Source organism: Porcisia hertigi, chromosome 3 (genome assembly GCF_017918235.1).
Source record: "Porcisia hertigi strain C119 chromosome 3, whole genome shotgun sequence".
In the NCBI taxonomy this organism is placed as follows: Eukaryota; Euglenozoa; class Kinetoplastea; order Trypanosomatida; family Trypanosomatidae; genus Porcisia; species Porcisia hertigi.
In genome coordinates, this window is record NC_090562.1 from 141528 (window position 1) to 156966 (window position 15439).

General features: G+C 56.0%; 2 protein-coding genes across 2 annotated transcripts; both read left to right on the forward strand.

Moving 5' to 3' along the window:
• Nucleotides 1-183: 183 nt before the first annotated feature.
• JKF63_07732 (uncharacterized protein) lies at nucleotides 184-5274 on the forward strand (the record flags this gene model as incomplete). The annotated part of the gene is made up of 1 exon (XM_067903663.1): nucleotides 184-5274. One exon carries the CDS (start codon nucleotides 184-186, stop codon nucleotides 5272-5274), a length of 5091 nt encoding a protein of 1696 aa, XP_067759863.1.
• A 6048-nt stretch (nucleotides 5275-11322) lies between these two features.
• JKF63_07733 (uncharacterized protein) lies at nucleotides 11323-13839 on the forward strand (the record flags this gene model as incomplete). Its single annotated transcript, XM_067903664.1, has 2 exons — nucleotides 11323-12129; nucleotides 12169-13839. The coding sequence occupies 2 exons, from the start codon at nucleotides 11323-11325 to the stop codon at nucleotides 13837-13839; spliced, it is 2478 nt and encodes an 825-aa protein (XP_067759864.1).
• Between the last annotated feature and the right edge of the window lie 1600 nt (nucleotides 13840-15439).

A 15439-nucleotide genomic window follows, 5' to 3' on the forward strand; every position in this document is an offset into this window, starting at 1 on the left:
ATGTACGTGTGTATGTGTGTGTGTAAAAAAAAAAAAATATTTGATTTAACAAGTGCTGACGCAGATACACGCACACACACACTCTCCACCACCTCCACTCCACTCCCCCCCTCCCCCTCTAAACATCTGTGACGTTGTGTACACAGCTGGCCAACACGGGCACTGTGCACGAGCCGTTTTGCAATGGAGTGCCCACCGATCGACACAGTATGTGGCGATGCTGCCACGACGACGACGGTGACATCATGTACTTTTGTGGATGAAAACCCGAATGGACAGACGGCCACACCCCCTACTGCGACGCCGCTAACCGACACGAAGTTGCTGCAGCGCGCGCTCCGCAACGCCATCGCGTCGGCAGCAACCGGAAAGGCGATTGTCGCAGCACATAACTACGCCCTCGTCCTGAAAATATTGTTTCGAAAGTGCTTTCTGTTGGATGAGCTCGTGCTGTTGGCGCTCGCCATGGGCCATGAGGCTCGAAAGGCCGAGGAAGCGGCCGCCGCAGCACCGCCGCCGCCGCCGCCCGCTCACGGCCCTCGAAAAAACAGTCGCAGCGGTGACACTGCACAAAACGACACCCCTAACGCCGATGGTGCAGCGCAGCAGCTGGTGGACGCATTAGAAAACATCGGGATGCTGCTGCCGCCTGGCTTGGATGATGATGAAGACTACAACAATGAACGCGCGTACTCTGCCCAGAGGGAGTCACATGAAAAACAGTCTCGACCTCAGAACGCATCAACGCATCCCACCTCCCGAGGCCGCGCCAGCAGCGCCTCTGCAGTGCCGTCGGCCAACACAGCGGGTGACGACGCCGCACCGGGCTACGACGCCGCGACCGCGCAGTGGCTCGCCTGTCTTTTGGCAAAGGTGCGCTCCGGCGCGCTGCCCATCTCAACGATCGACAAGATCGGTAAGGCTCCTCTGGCGAGTACACCCGCGCGCAGCAGTGCAGCTGGCAGCCAGCAACCCGCAAGCGCAACCCCTGGAGCGTGCACCGCTTCTGCCTATTCCGGTCTGCCCCATCTCATGTCGTCGCCGACACAAACCCTATCGGGCGTGGCCTCGCCAACCGGCAGCCCCAACCAAAGCGATGCCACAGTAGCGTCGGCGACCACCGCTGCCCTTGCTGCCTCACTCCCGGTCCTCATCGCAACGCTACTGTGGGATGTTGCATGCGTCCTGTGGAACGAAGGCTTTGTCGAGGACGCACATCACTGGCTCTCCGCTGTGGATGTTCGACAGCTATGGAAGCTCTACAAAGACCTGTGCCGCAGTACAAAGGTGGCTGCGGGTGGCTGCCCTGAGCAGCCAGCGGCGCCATCATCGTCGACGCTGTTTTCTTCCACTGAGCCCCTCGAGGAGGGCGTTCATAGCGACGATCGCGCATGTCCACTGGACTGGACAGCAGTGTTGGCTGAGAGCCGCGCGGCAGACGAGCCGGAGTCCTCGCACCACCGGTCGTCGCCCCCACCAGCAACAATGGCAGGCTTTCCTCCATTAGGATCAGGCATAACGCTTTCTGCCGTCGCTGCGCGCGCCAAGTCACTGCCCATGACCAACTCGGTCGCGTGTTTCGACGACGTTGCATGGCTTGAGGGCAACAGCCAGGACAACGACGGCGCTGCCGCCGGTGATGAGGCAGCGACAGGGACGACGCAGTCAAACGCAGAGAAAACCCATGTAGGCATTGGTGGACCGTCAACAGATACCGCTACCAGCTCTGCGGCTCTCGCCTGCTTTGTCCGTCGCCTCGCGCGCCGCACAAGTGCCTTGCGGGACCTCTGCGGACTCATGATCGCCTGCGAGACGGCCGAAGATGTTTTCTATATGTTGTATGCTCTCAACGGCGCTCTCGTGACGCAGCAGCAGAAGTACGAACAGCAGCAGGAGCGGCAGAGAGCCGACGAAGCGGCGGCTGACCATGACGGAGGTACCCCACTGGAGGCCACTTGTGCACCAGCGATGAGAAGAGCAGCCACCACCGCCACCACTACAAGTGGTGGATTGCCTGAGCTGCTCATCATCACAAACTTGCTTGTTGAGTTTTTCATCGCGAAGCGGGCACAGCGGCTATTATTGGAAGAGGGTGCACTGCGCCCACTACCCGCTCACCAACAGCGGCTCACGGACCGCGCCATTCGCCGCGCATGCGACGAGGTGGTCTGCGCCTTCACGAATGGCCACTGTCTCACCCTCTACGCCCTCGAGTCGTACGGCATCCCTCCGCCCTACGACGACGGCGGCGGCAATCAAACCCTGGCAGCGCATATGTTGGCACCTGAGCTACCCCACGTTCTTGTGATCAACGTGCTGAGCAGCACCCTTAACTACGCCGCCCTGTACCACTGCAGCAAAGTATTTCAAGGTGTAATGCGGTGCAGCAGCTCCATCGCGGCACAATGCCATTACGACCCCAATACAGGCTGCGCATCACCACCATCCTCGGCAGTCGCTGCAGCGGCGACGCCGTTGGCATCGAATCACCCCAACCGCACACGACGCCCCACAGAACATGATATGGAGCGCCGACGCATGTGGACGGGCGCGCCGACCGAGACGCCAGACCAGCAAAGAACAGCACCACCACCGCACGCATGCAACCCCCCATCGCCCACGCCCACCACACTGGCGATAGTGTCGACGAACACCGGCGACGGTGTCTCCCGCAGTGCGGTGTCCGGGATTGGCAGAGACATGGATAGCGACCACATCGACTTGAGCTCTCACCACCACCACCACCACCAAGACGTGCGGCCCTCCTTCTTCATGGGGGAACCGCCTGGTGAGGATGCGCTTTTAGGACGGCATGGCAGTGGCGGCTACGCAGAGCGTCTCGCAGCCGCGCGCCGCAAGCATCAGGCGGTGATGGAGGACGGCAGCCGCAAAGCTCATGTGGGGTTGAGTGAGACCATGCCGTGGTCAGCTGAGTCGCCGACGAGAGTGACGAGCAACAACAGTAACTTAGAGGACGCCAGTAGCACCAGCGGCGCCCACCTCGGGAAGGCCGACCTGGACGCACGCCACACCGCGTCCGCTGCAGCCTCGCTGTCCTCCTCACACAGCCGTCGCGGTGGTCGAGGCTACTGGCATGGGCTCAAGACAAGGGGTGGTGGCACGGGAACCTCAGAGCTGCTGCTTCCCTGTTCGTCTAGTGCGTTGACACTCCTGTGCGAGGAAAGAGAAGCGGAGAGCCTTTACAGCGACATGGATGTGGCGGCGGTGCGCAGCACCAGCGGGGACACCCATCCGCAGCAGCAGCAGCAGCAGCAGCAAAAACAATCGTTATCTGCTGCTCCTTTCACGGTGCTGCACACGACAGCCGCACAACTCCAGAGCCGAACCCCCAGCGAGGCTGTCTGTCTGCGACTACTCGCACTGCTCTATCGGTACCCCCTGCTGCACACGCTGCAGCCAGTCACGGCGAGTCACGTGGGCCTCGTAGCAAAGGAGTTGAACAAGGCACTACACATCCTACAAACGGCGATGCGGGGCCGCTTCGGCGATGGCTGGTGGATGCAGTGGCGCTCAAAACGCGAAAGTGAAACACAACGTTACTACGCCCGCGCTCTGGCGGACGCACAGCGCGGTGGCAACCTCTTCTGCTCGCCAACGGCATCGTGTGCATCATCCCCCCCAACGGCAGCAGGAGCCGCAGCGGGCGCTTCGGTGGTTTCAGAGCAGACCTTTCCGCCGAGGATGCCGGACACGTCTGCGTTGCAGCCTGGCGCGCCTTCGATCTTCGCAGAAGCGTCGTCTTGGCTGGCCTCCATCACGCGCCAGCAGGGTAAGACGAATGCCATGCGGACGCACGCGGGGGGCTTTGGTGGTTCGCCCCTGGCGTCTGCATCACCGCCGCCGCCGCCGCCGCAACCACATGGGTCCTCGCAGGTGGAACCGGCGCTCCCCTCCCTATGGAACACTCACATTTTGAGAAGGCCAGCGGGCGAGGTGCTGCGCAAAACTCGTCGAGAAGTATGGCAGCAGCAGGGGCAGCAGCAGCAGCGGGGGGAGGACGCCACCCCGAACACAAAACTTTCACACGGGGTGGCGTCCACAGAAACGACGACGGTTTCGTCTGCATCTCGGACAACGATGCCCGGCGACGCGCACGAGGCTGAGATGGTGTATGACGTGAATTGGGATGTGCCGCCGGCCTACACACCGGATGTCTCCCTCGACTTCTCTGCCTTCACGACGTCATCGGTGGAGACGCAAGAGAGCACGCGGCGGCTTGTGGAATCGATGCAGCAGCGCGAACAGGCGCAATGCAAGCACGACAAGGACGACGACGACGACGACGATGATGGGGATAACCACAACAGCTGCAACGAAGCCGTAGAAGAGCCTGGCGTGTCGGTCCTGTCGCGTGCGTGTCGCCGGTTGTTGCATGACGAACTACCCTTGCTGCAGCAGTATTGCCCCTGGCGCGTCATCTACAGCACACGGATGCATGGTGTGAGCCTAAGCACGCTCCTCGCGAACTGTCGCCGTGAGATGGAGCTCGAAAGCCGCCACGGATACGGGGCCACGTCTGCAACCTCGACGCCCGTGAACTCAAAGCCGATGCTGCTGGTGCTGGAGTTGCCTTCATCGACAACGTTTAAGTTCGATGACGACGACGCTGGGGTACGTGAGGCTTGGGGGGCTGATCCCGATACACCCACGAGTGCACCCCTGGCCTTCCCCACAGCCCAGTCGAGTTCACACAAAGAAGCAGACGATGGCGATCACGCACACGACCGTGACGACAACCCCAACCGCCGCAAGAAAAAAAACAGAAATCATAAACTTTTTATTGGAGCCTATCTATCGGACCTGCTCCAGATCGAGTCTCGCCGCTATTACGGCAATGGAGACTGTTTTGTGTTCCAGTTGCTCGTGCCAGGTACTGTTGGGAGCGAAGAAGTCACGACAGGTGCTGCTCATGCAGATCCACACTCGCCATCGTCGCCCGGTGCAATCGCTGCCTCGAGGAGGCCGCAGCTCCGTGTCCATCACTCCAGTCATCGCAACACCCAATACGTGAACTGCCGCACCACGTCCATCGTGATCGGGGGTGGCGGTGGTGGAAGCAGCATCTACCTTGATGAATCTCTTCGCCATGGTGCGACCAACGCGTGTCCCACGTTTTCTTCGCCACCGTTGAGTACGTGGGTCTCAAAGCCATGCACAGCAGCGGGTGCCTGCGCGGATGGCGAGAGCGACGATTGTGCGGGTCAAAAGAGTTTGTGTGTCATGAACGTGGAGGTCATTGTGATGGATGCGTAGAGGATGCTCATCGAGTGAAAAAAAATATTTTGGTCACCCACCCACACACCCTCCTCCCATCTGTCTTGTGGGCTGTACATCGCCTTGTTTTGGGGAGGGGGAGGGGGAGGGAGAAGGGGATGTATACGTGCCGGTTGGGGGGGCCACACAATCCAACAATGCCGCGGTGCTTCGCGAACGGCCCGCATGCGACTCGGCACACATCAATGAGCCTTTCATCTCTCTTCTGTATTTGGCAGCTCATGTGCGTGTGTGTGTGTGTGTGTACATGTATATATATATATATATACGAGCGCCTGTTTCGTATGTCGTGAGGTCGATCTCCGTCCCTCCCCCGTCCACACACACACACACACACACACCTCTGTTTATCTGCCTTTACTTCACTCACTGATCCTCTCTTCACCCCACTCATCCCGACTCTCTGGTACGGCCGCTACGCCACTTCACATTACACACACACACACACGTGACCTGAAACAGCTCTGCAACTCCCCCCTCCCCTCCCCCCTCTCCTGTCCCCTTACCCCCTTTTTTGATCCTTTTGGCCTCCTCCAACTCCATCGCCCTCTGCCATTCTTTTTTTGTGCGTGAATCCAAATTTTGTTTTAGACGTGACGAACACACACACACACACACGCGGAGGAAGAGGAAAAAAAAAGAGGTCCAGAAGAAAAGGAAAAAAATTAAAGACAGCATACAACAAAAAAAAAGGGTCGGAGGAAACGCAACCAAAAAAAGAAAATAACAAAAACAAAAACACAGAACGCAGCTCATCATAATCATCATCATCATCATCATCTCTCTCTCCTCCCCCTCTCCCCCTCCCCCTCCCTCCCCTCTATATACATATATATATTATATATGTGAAATACTATGATCGTTTCTGTTTCTCTTTTTTTCTCTCTCTTTCTGCCTGTGTTTGTGCGTGTGTCTGTGTGAAAAGCCGACATCCAGAAGAGAACTCCTCCTCCCCCTCCTCCCTCCCAAAAAAAAAAAAATAAGAAAAAAAAGAACGGGCAAGCTCTTTTGATTCTCAGCGACACTTTCATGTGAATCGCTGTCTACCCCCCGCCCCCGCCCCTTCCCTTCTTTCCTTCCTCCTCTCCCTCTTTTCGCAGATCACACAGTACACCACCACCACTACCTCCTGGCCAGTCATTTTCCCATCCAAAAGAAAAACTCTACAGTCAATTTTTGTTGTTTTTGTCGTCCTCCTGTTTTAACAGTTGCGACCAGCGGGGGGGCTGTGTGTCTATAGGTGAGGAGGTGTTGGACTTCTTTTATCATCGCCAACGCAGCTCACAACCCTCTCTTCTCCCTCCCTCCCTCCCCTCCCCTCCCCTCCCTCCCTTCCCCACCACACACACACACACACACACACACTTAGAACACACATCAACACACTAAAAGAAAAGAGTGAATCGTCTAGAGCACTCGCCTGTGTGCCGGTGTCTCTGCACGTGCCTCATTTCTAGGTTATAGTTGAGTGCGACTCTCTCGTTCCCCATCCTCCGCCCTCACCTCCCCCCCCTCCCTCCCTCCCCCCACACACGCACACATCAACACATATTTTTTTGATTATTTCTGTCTTCATTTTGTTGTTGTTGTTGTTGCTGTGCTTCTTCTACCTTTTTTTTCCACACACTACACCACACCACACCACCCTCCTCTCCCCCCACACCCCATCCCGTCGTGTGTGTGTGTGTGTGAAAGGTCTAGAAAAAAAAAGAGGAGTGCCGGGCTCTGTGAGGAGAGTGTTTTCTTCTTTTTTTCTTTTTTTATTGTTGCCCCCCCCCCCTCCTCCTCCTCCTCTCCCCCATTCGTCGATAGCAACAGAGGCAAGGGTTCTGTCGTCTGCCTTTCTGGTTGCGGTGCATATCTGTGGAGGTTTTGCGTGGTGGACCACGACCGCACATTGAGCACATCAACGAATTACTTACGAGAAGACAAACCTAACACACCACCCCCCCCCTCTGGTACGAAAAAAAACAACAGCAAAGAAAACGAGGTGCGTACACATCTGCACAGGCACCCACCCACACACACACACACACACACACTCGTGCACAGATATTTTTTTTCCATCTACTCACTCCATTCTCTGACTTCGTGTGTATTTGTATTTGTGTGTGTGTGTGTGTGTTTCTCTGTGGGTATATTTTTTTTTCTTTCCTCTCTTTTTTTTTTGTGTGTGTCGTGGCGCCTTCACCCTGTGAAGTACAAACCGGCAATCACACACGCAAGGCGACACCCCCCCCCCCCCCCCCCCAAAAAAAAAAAGAAGTATATTTTGTTGTTTTCAAGGGAGAGGGAAAAAAGACGGAACCGACATATTTATTGATTTGTTTTTTTATTTTTCTGTACACACCCACACACACACACACACACCTTCTCCCCCTTGCTTTGTTTTTTTTTATTCCTCACAATTGTTGTAGCCATCGATTGTGTGATTGTACGCTCTTCCCCCCCCCCCCTTCTACCCACTCCCCCCTCCCCTTTTTCTTTTCTTCTGCGTGTGTGTGTGCATGAGGAACGGGGAATAGCCGCCATTCTCTCGGTGTCATCAGCATCCGTTCAAGTCGTACATTATATATATATATACACATATTTGATTTGGTTGGACGCACCATCATACTCCCATTTCCCATATCCGCTCTTGTCATTGGTGTTTCTGCGTCTGTGCAACGTTCTTTCTTCTGTTTTTTTTACTGCTCAAGCTCCCTGTCACTCCACTCACACACATACCCCACACCCCTCCGTAACCCCTTTGTGACTCCCGTCCCTCCTGTGGTGTCTCCTGTCTTGACGCGACCGTGTCCAAAAATTGACACTGTTTACAGAATCGCGACGCCCCCGCCCCTTTTTTTCTCCTTTGCGTTTGATATCGGTGGTGGTGGTGGTGGTGGTGAACAGTACGCTGTTTTTTTTTTTTTAGATTGACGCGTGATCTGCTGGACGCATCGCCTCGATATTTGACGTTGTAGGCTGGAAAGAGGGGGGTGAAGAGTTTTGTTTGTTTGTTTTTTTGACGCCCCCCCCTCCTCCTCCTCCTCCTCCAATTGACCGGCTTACTAGTACCTCCACACCCGAGTCGACATTTATATATATATACACACTTTTTTCTCTTTTTTTTAGTTGCTGGGAACAACGGCATAGGCATCACGTTAACGGTCAGACAGACAGGGTGTTGTGTGTGTGTGTGTTGTGTGTGTTGTGTGTTGCATCCCCCTCCCATAGAAATCCCCTTTTTTTTCATCCCCTTCGTGTGTGTGTGTGTGTGATTGTGTTCTTTTTTTTAATTGGTTGACTGCGTTTTTTTTTTTGTCATCCGGGTCCTCTTGTGACAATCAGACTCTTCCCCGTGATCGTCCAGTGTCTTCTCCCTTACTGCACTTCTCGGGCTCGCTCCCCTCGCCTCAGTCACCTGTTCTGCCCACCCCACCCCACCCCCCACCCCCGTCGCTTCCTTCCCTTTCCATCCCCCCTTTTTTTGTTTACCTTCGCGAGGCGCACAGCCGCCTGATATCGAGCTATCTACATATACATATATGCGTTGATATATACGCGTGTTCTCTCTCCCTCTCTCTCTTCGCCCCTCTTCCCGCTTTCCGTGTGTGTGTGTGTGTGTGTGTGGGTGACTCTCTCTTTACACGCACCAGACGCACGTATTTCTGATGCCAAAGGGGGGTGCATAAACAAAATATATATGCAGAAAAACACAATCACAGATTTAGTAACCCTCTCTCTTCCCTCCCCTCCCCTCCCTTCCCTGCACCGTGTCTTGGGCTCCACTATAAAGATATATATATTTATATACTCACTCAGTGTCTGTCTGGAGAACGTATTGTAGACGATTAAGCGAATTTTTTTTTGTGTCTCTCTTCTCTTGCCCCCCTCCCCCCTCCTCCTCCATATACATATATATCTATTACCCCTCCCCCCCCTTCCCCCCCCTCTTGCCTGATATCTAGCTTGATTGGGTTTGCTTCGTGCTCCGCTCTTTCCCCCCATCCTTCTTCATTTTTGTTTTTTGCTGTTTCTCTTTTTCTTGTTGAGTTTATCTATTACTTCTCTGCTTTAGAGTGATCGCCCTTCACAGAAACCTGCGAAAATAAAGGAAAGGCCAACAAAAAAAAGAAAGGCAGGCAAGGAAGGAGGAGGACAAAAAAAAAATTTCCCTCTCGGAGATTTTTGCTGTTCGGGTCTCCCCTCTCCCTCTCTCTCTCTCTCTCTCCCTCGCTTTTCATTCGCACAAACCTTGTGAGCTCCGCCTCTTTAGTGCAACTGGCAGTACACTCTCCTGTCCTCCCCACCCCCACCCCCACCCCCTACCGGCACTCGTTGTTGTTGTTGTTGTTGTGGTTGTTGTTTTTTTTTTGCATTTTTAGAGGAGAGAAGGGCATTCGTGTTGTTTCTTCTCTAACGGCCTTATTCCGACCTCTTCTTTCTCCGAGTGGTGATCGTCGTCGTCGTCCTGTTTGTCTGTCTGACTGACTCTGTGCGTGTGTGTGTGTGTGTGTGGTTGCCTGCCGCTGCTGCTTTTGCACTCTGACAGCCCAGACGCACAGCAGTGTACAACCCCTCCTCCTCCCCCGAACACACACACATATATATATATATATATATAGATATATAAGTACAAACATATTTCTTATATATTTATTTTCCTAACGGACCTCTCCCCTCGACGTCGATCCCGCTGTGTGTTGTTTTTCTTTTTTTTTCTTTCCCCGTTCTTTTGTTTTCGTCCCTCTCCCTTCTTCCTTCCCCTCCCCCTGCTGCCGCTGTTGTTTGTGGTTGTGTGTCTGTGTGGGTGTCGTTTTTTTTTTCCCCTTGTGGCTTTATTCATAGAGTGTATCACCCCCTCCCCTCCCCACCCCCCTCCCGTTCTTCCCTCCCCTCCCCCCACTCCCCCACTCCGGTCCCCCATCACCAGCATAAACACAAAACAACCAAAAAAAACACGCAAACCATTACGTATATTTATTTATATATATATATATATATATCGCCTCTTCACACTCTGTTCATCCAGTAGGCGGTTCGGTGTGTCAGTCGGTGTGTACCTCTCATTTTGTTTTTTTGTGGTTTCCCTCGGATATTTTTTTTTGTATCTGTGGTGCACGTGCGCGCGTGTGTGTGTGTGTGTCTGTCTGTCTGCAACGCCTCTCTCTCTCGTTTTTTTTTCTTCTGCTTTTCCCTACTTGTGACACTTTCTTGTTGTTGCCGCTGCTGTTGTTGCTGAGAAGTGTAAAATCTATTTTGTTTGTTAATACATTTCTAAAAGAAAAAAAAAGTGTTATCCGCGTTGGTGGGTGGTGGTGGTGATCAGCAGCAGCAGCAGCAGTTTGTTCGCTCTGGCCCCGCTGTTGGACATTCCACATTTCTCTTGTGTGTGTGTGTGTGTGTGTGTGTGTGTGTGTTTCCAAGGAGGGAAGGAAGGCAGAGCCTCATCAAGCCTCCGTTCAACACCAAAGGATGCCGACTTCTATAGTGGCTGCCTGGCAGCAGCAGCAGCAGCAGGAGCAGTCATCTACTTCAGGGATGATGCCGCCGAGCGCACAACAGCTGTACGACGGTGTGCGCCAACCGCACACCTACCACCACCGTCACCAGCACCAGTACCGCAACCGCCTGTATCCGCAGCAGCGGTGGCAACGTCTGCCTCGCGCTGGCATGCACTGCCCTCCACCATACTCGAATCACAGTGGCGTCGCATCCCCCAACGAGGCGAGGCCGCCGCCTCCGCATCAACAACCACACCACAACCCATATCAATCCCCTTTGCAGATGCCGCCCTCGTTGCGCAGCCCGGCACACGCATCTGAGCGCCCGCCTCTGCGAGTCACACCTGCACATACACCACAACACCAACGACGGAAGCAGAGAGTGCACCATCTTGACCCAAGCGCTCGCCCCACCGCTGGTCGTGCGCCTCTACTGTCGGTCATCGCTTTGGAAGAGCACGAAGCAACAGGTGGCTCGACCCCTCCGGGGGCTCACCCCCGTCACCAACGAAGCGCACGTGGACGCAGCAACGATCCAATGCAAGACGAGGCGCTCCCATCTACGCCGGTGGATCAGCGCATCCCGGCCATGGTGCCGCCCTCATATGACGCATGCAACCTTGACGTACCCGTCGGTGGCATGCGTGGGCGGATAGAAGCGGCGATGCGCGATGCCTACCCGTCGTCGTCGCTCACCTCGCAGGCGTTACAACTGAAAAACGTTCAGTCGCAGCCACGGCACCACCAAACGTTAAAACTACACGGAAGTGGGTGGCAAGTCGCGGTGTCGCACCAGCAGCAGCAACCACCGACGTCAAGGCACCATAGGGGACATGGCACGACCGTCTACCCCCGCCGCGACGAGCTCCGGTGCAACTCACCCAACCATCCCTGCCTCCACTGTGATGGTCGCCTCCAAGAGGGAACGGACGGTCCGCACGTAGATGCAAGTACTACGGCTGCCCACAGTGATTCACCGCCGTTCGCGGCAGCCTCCTTGCGGACAAGGTGGCACGCTGCGAAGAGCACCTCCCGCACAATCCCGGCCATCACCACCACCACGGCTACTGGGACGTCGTGTGGTCTTTCCATGTCGACGTCCGGCGGTGAGTGGCGGTCGCCGAACCTCGCGGCTGCGGGGGCGTGGTGTCACCACCACCATCACCAACACCAGCAGCAGCAGCAGCACACGCGTTTCCATCATACTCGAACCACACCCACGTCGGCAGCCATGCGTAGTAGCAGCGTCGGCCTATCAGACGGCCCTGACATCGCCCTTTCGACCGCCTCAACTCCTGCGCAAGCGCTACGTACTCCCCAACAGAAACTGCAGCATCACACCTTGGGCAGCTATCATGGCAGCTATCCTCCCTACCCTGCCCACTCTCTGTCAGCCCCGTCCCTCGCTTCCGGTGAGGCGAACGCCGCGTACGGACAGTGCAGCACGCCACGCGAGGCCGACCGGGGCTATCATCAAGTGTTGGCAACGCCGACACTTGTGTTGGCCAGGCCGACGCCTCTCACATCCCGAGACGTGCTCGCTGGCACCGCAACCACAACCGCTCGATGGTGTCTCACTGGCTCTGTCGTCGCCTCGGCATCCGTTGGGGCATCAAAACTGTGCGACGATGTGCGCGCGAGGCGGTCATCTACTGCCTCCGTCTCATCCGCTACGGCGCCAGCTGATAGAGAGCATTGCACACGTAGCGGCCCGGCAGACCTTTGTGGTGAGCGCAGCGACACCATCAAAGCTTATGACACCCGTGCTCATGGTTCAGCACCGCTGCCAACCTCCTCTCCTGCCCGCCTGCATTATCGACTCAATGCAGATTTTCTCTACGCCGTTGAAGACTCCGATGAGCTCGACACGGTCGCCGCACCAAGGGCCAGCGTTTCGACGGCGGTGGGTGATGCCTTCATGCACGCTGCAGCGGAGGCTGCCGAGGCCATGGAGTCACCCACGACTGCCTCCTGCTCCGCTTTGCTTTGCACCCCCACAGCGTCATCAGTCTACTACAGCCCGCAGCAACTTCGCATCGGTGACGCGCCTCAGAGCGCACGCGCGACAGCGACAGCGACAATGACGCCGGCGCAGACGTCGACTCGTCGGATGTGTCCATCGCACAGCTCGGCACCATGGGACCTTCATGGTGTGCACCTCACCTCACAGCCTCCCCACCTTGAACGCGGCAGGCTTCTCCACAGCTGCAGCACCGTGACACCGCTGCGGTGCTCGTGGTGTGATGAAGCTGGAAAGGCTGGCGCCAACGTCTTGACAACCCCTCCAAGCGTCTGCTGTAGCGCTGGCGGGGTGGTGGGGGAGGGATGGAGATCGCCATTGCAGTGGAACCCTCGCGAGGCTCGTGAAAACATGGAGATGGAGGCCGTAAAGCACGTTGTGCAGTTCTCCGTGGCACAGGCGACAGCAGCGGCAGCAACCACAACACCGGAGCTGTTCTCGGCTCCGTCGTACCCGTCGAGCACCACCGTGTCCTTTAACACACTGGCGCAGGGAGCAGCCTCGCCGTTACTCGCACAGGACCCAAGCCACCGGAAGGAGGAAACGCACGACCACTCGCCGAATCCAGAAACCATCGACGTTGGGGAGGCGGAGTGGATCGAGCTGCTCCTACACTACCGCGACCGAGAAAACGAGAGCGGTCGCATTCGCCGTGCCCTCGCCGACCCCACCATCACAGCGCAAGCGCCCACGGCCGAGGCGGAGAGAGCCAGCGACCCCAGTGAAGCTGCAGCGACGCTATCATGGTGGGCTACGTCATCTCTTCTGCGTGAAGGGCCTCTTCCGCGTGGCGAGAGAAGGATATTATCGCACCACCGACCAGAGCGGCATCGCGCCCCATCGCCCTCAGTGGTGTCCTCTGCATCGACAAGGACGGCGTTGGCGCCACCGCCAGCACAGCTGTGTGCCTCCATGAGCGCCCAGACGGCAGCACGTACAATTTCACAGTGTGTGCGCTATCATGTGCGGCGTATGCGCGAGAACGAGATCCACCGTGTCTCCTCCTCCTTCGCAGCCCGCGTCGCGGCACGATGAAGGGGGGAGGGGGGCGGGAAGAAACGGTTGAAGAGCCGTGTTGAGAATGCGCAAGTACGAGGGAGGGGATGTGCCAGCAAAGGAAGGGAAAAAGGCAAAAAAGGGCTGAGGCAGTGCAGCGGGGAACGGCCCTCGAAGATGCCTGTCAACTCACACACTCACATATATATATGTGTGTATATATGTGAGCGAGAGGATTAAAGATATCTACAGAGGCAACGATCTGTGGCACAGCACCCACACGCACACAGACGGGGTATGTTCGCTTTTCTCTCTCTCTCTGTATCTTTGTGATATCGTGGGGCTTTTTTTTATTTTAATTTTTGCCATTATTCCTTGAATCGACTTCAGTGACATCGAGAGAAGTAGAGAGTATCACGCAGCAGGCAACCCCCACCCCACCCCACCCCCCCCTTTCACCCTCTCACCAACACCACCACTACCACTCGGCCCGGTCTCTTCACCTCGCACCCCCCCCTCCTCCTCCTCCTCCTCCTCCCCCAACTATAGAGAAAATTCTCTGGTGTGTAGATGCGTGTGTAGATGTGTGTGGTGGGAGAGAGTCATTATCGGAAAGCCTTCCCCTCCCCCTCCCCCTCCCCCTCCCCTCCTCCCACCACACACATCTACACACGCACAACTCCTTTCGAACTGAGGTGCTTCAGTCCCTCCCCCCCACCCCATGTGAGCATCCATATATATTATTTGTTGCTGTAGACGGTTTGATGTCTTCGGTTTTTGTCTGTGTGCTGCTGCTGCTGTTGTTGTTGTTGTTTGGGTTTTTTTTTTTGCCGTCTCCCTAACTCTGGGTCCGACTCTCATGGAAGAAGCGAGAGAGAGAGAGTGGGGTGGCAGAGTTTTTCATTGTGCTCCCCCCTCCCCTCCCCTCTCTCCCTCCCTTCATTTTTCTGTTGCAGTGCTTGGTCTATTTCCAGGACTGCAAAGGCCTTCGTTGCACCGACGACGTTGGGTGCATTAGAGCAACCCGATCCACTGCGAGATGTCGGTGCCCGACGTGGGTCCGTGGATAGCGTTGTACATATCTGCAGTGACCTTGCGGCTCTGACCACGTCTGCCCCCTAATCCAGATAGTGAGCAGCATCTCTACACAACTTGTGCAGATGTTTGCACCGTCTCTCTTGCCCGCTAGTGGAAGGGGAGAGGGAGGGGGGAGAGAGCCTATAGTGCCATCCTGAGAGAGGGATGTGCCACGTGGCTGCCTGAGCCAACAGAGCCCACCACTGTGAAGCGGGGAGGAGGGGAGGGGAGGGGCGAGAAGTTGATGTCCAGAGCACGACCAGAAGGTCTGACTGAGATGATGATGACTGTCGTGACGATTGTCTGTGTGTGTGTGTGTGTTTGTCGACTTTTCTTGCCTCTCAGTCACCTCTGCGTGACTCCCCCCCCCCCTCCACCCGTACGTGTTCGTGCACACTCACGTGAATAATGAATGGGAAAGCGCATTGTACGTGTGCCACAGACCGGGGCGAGGGACAAGAGGAAGGGGGTGTGGGAGGATGGGTGTGTGTGGGGTGGTCGCCCACTTTCTTCGTTTTGCGTCGTTTATTTTTTTTTTTTGACGGGAGAGAGGAGTGGTTCC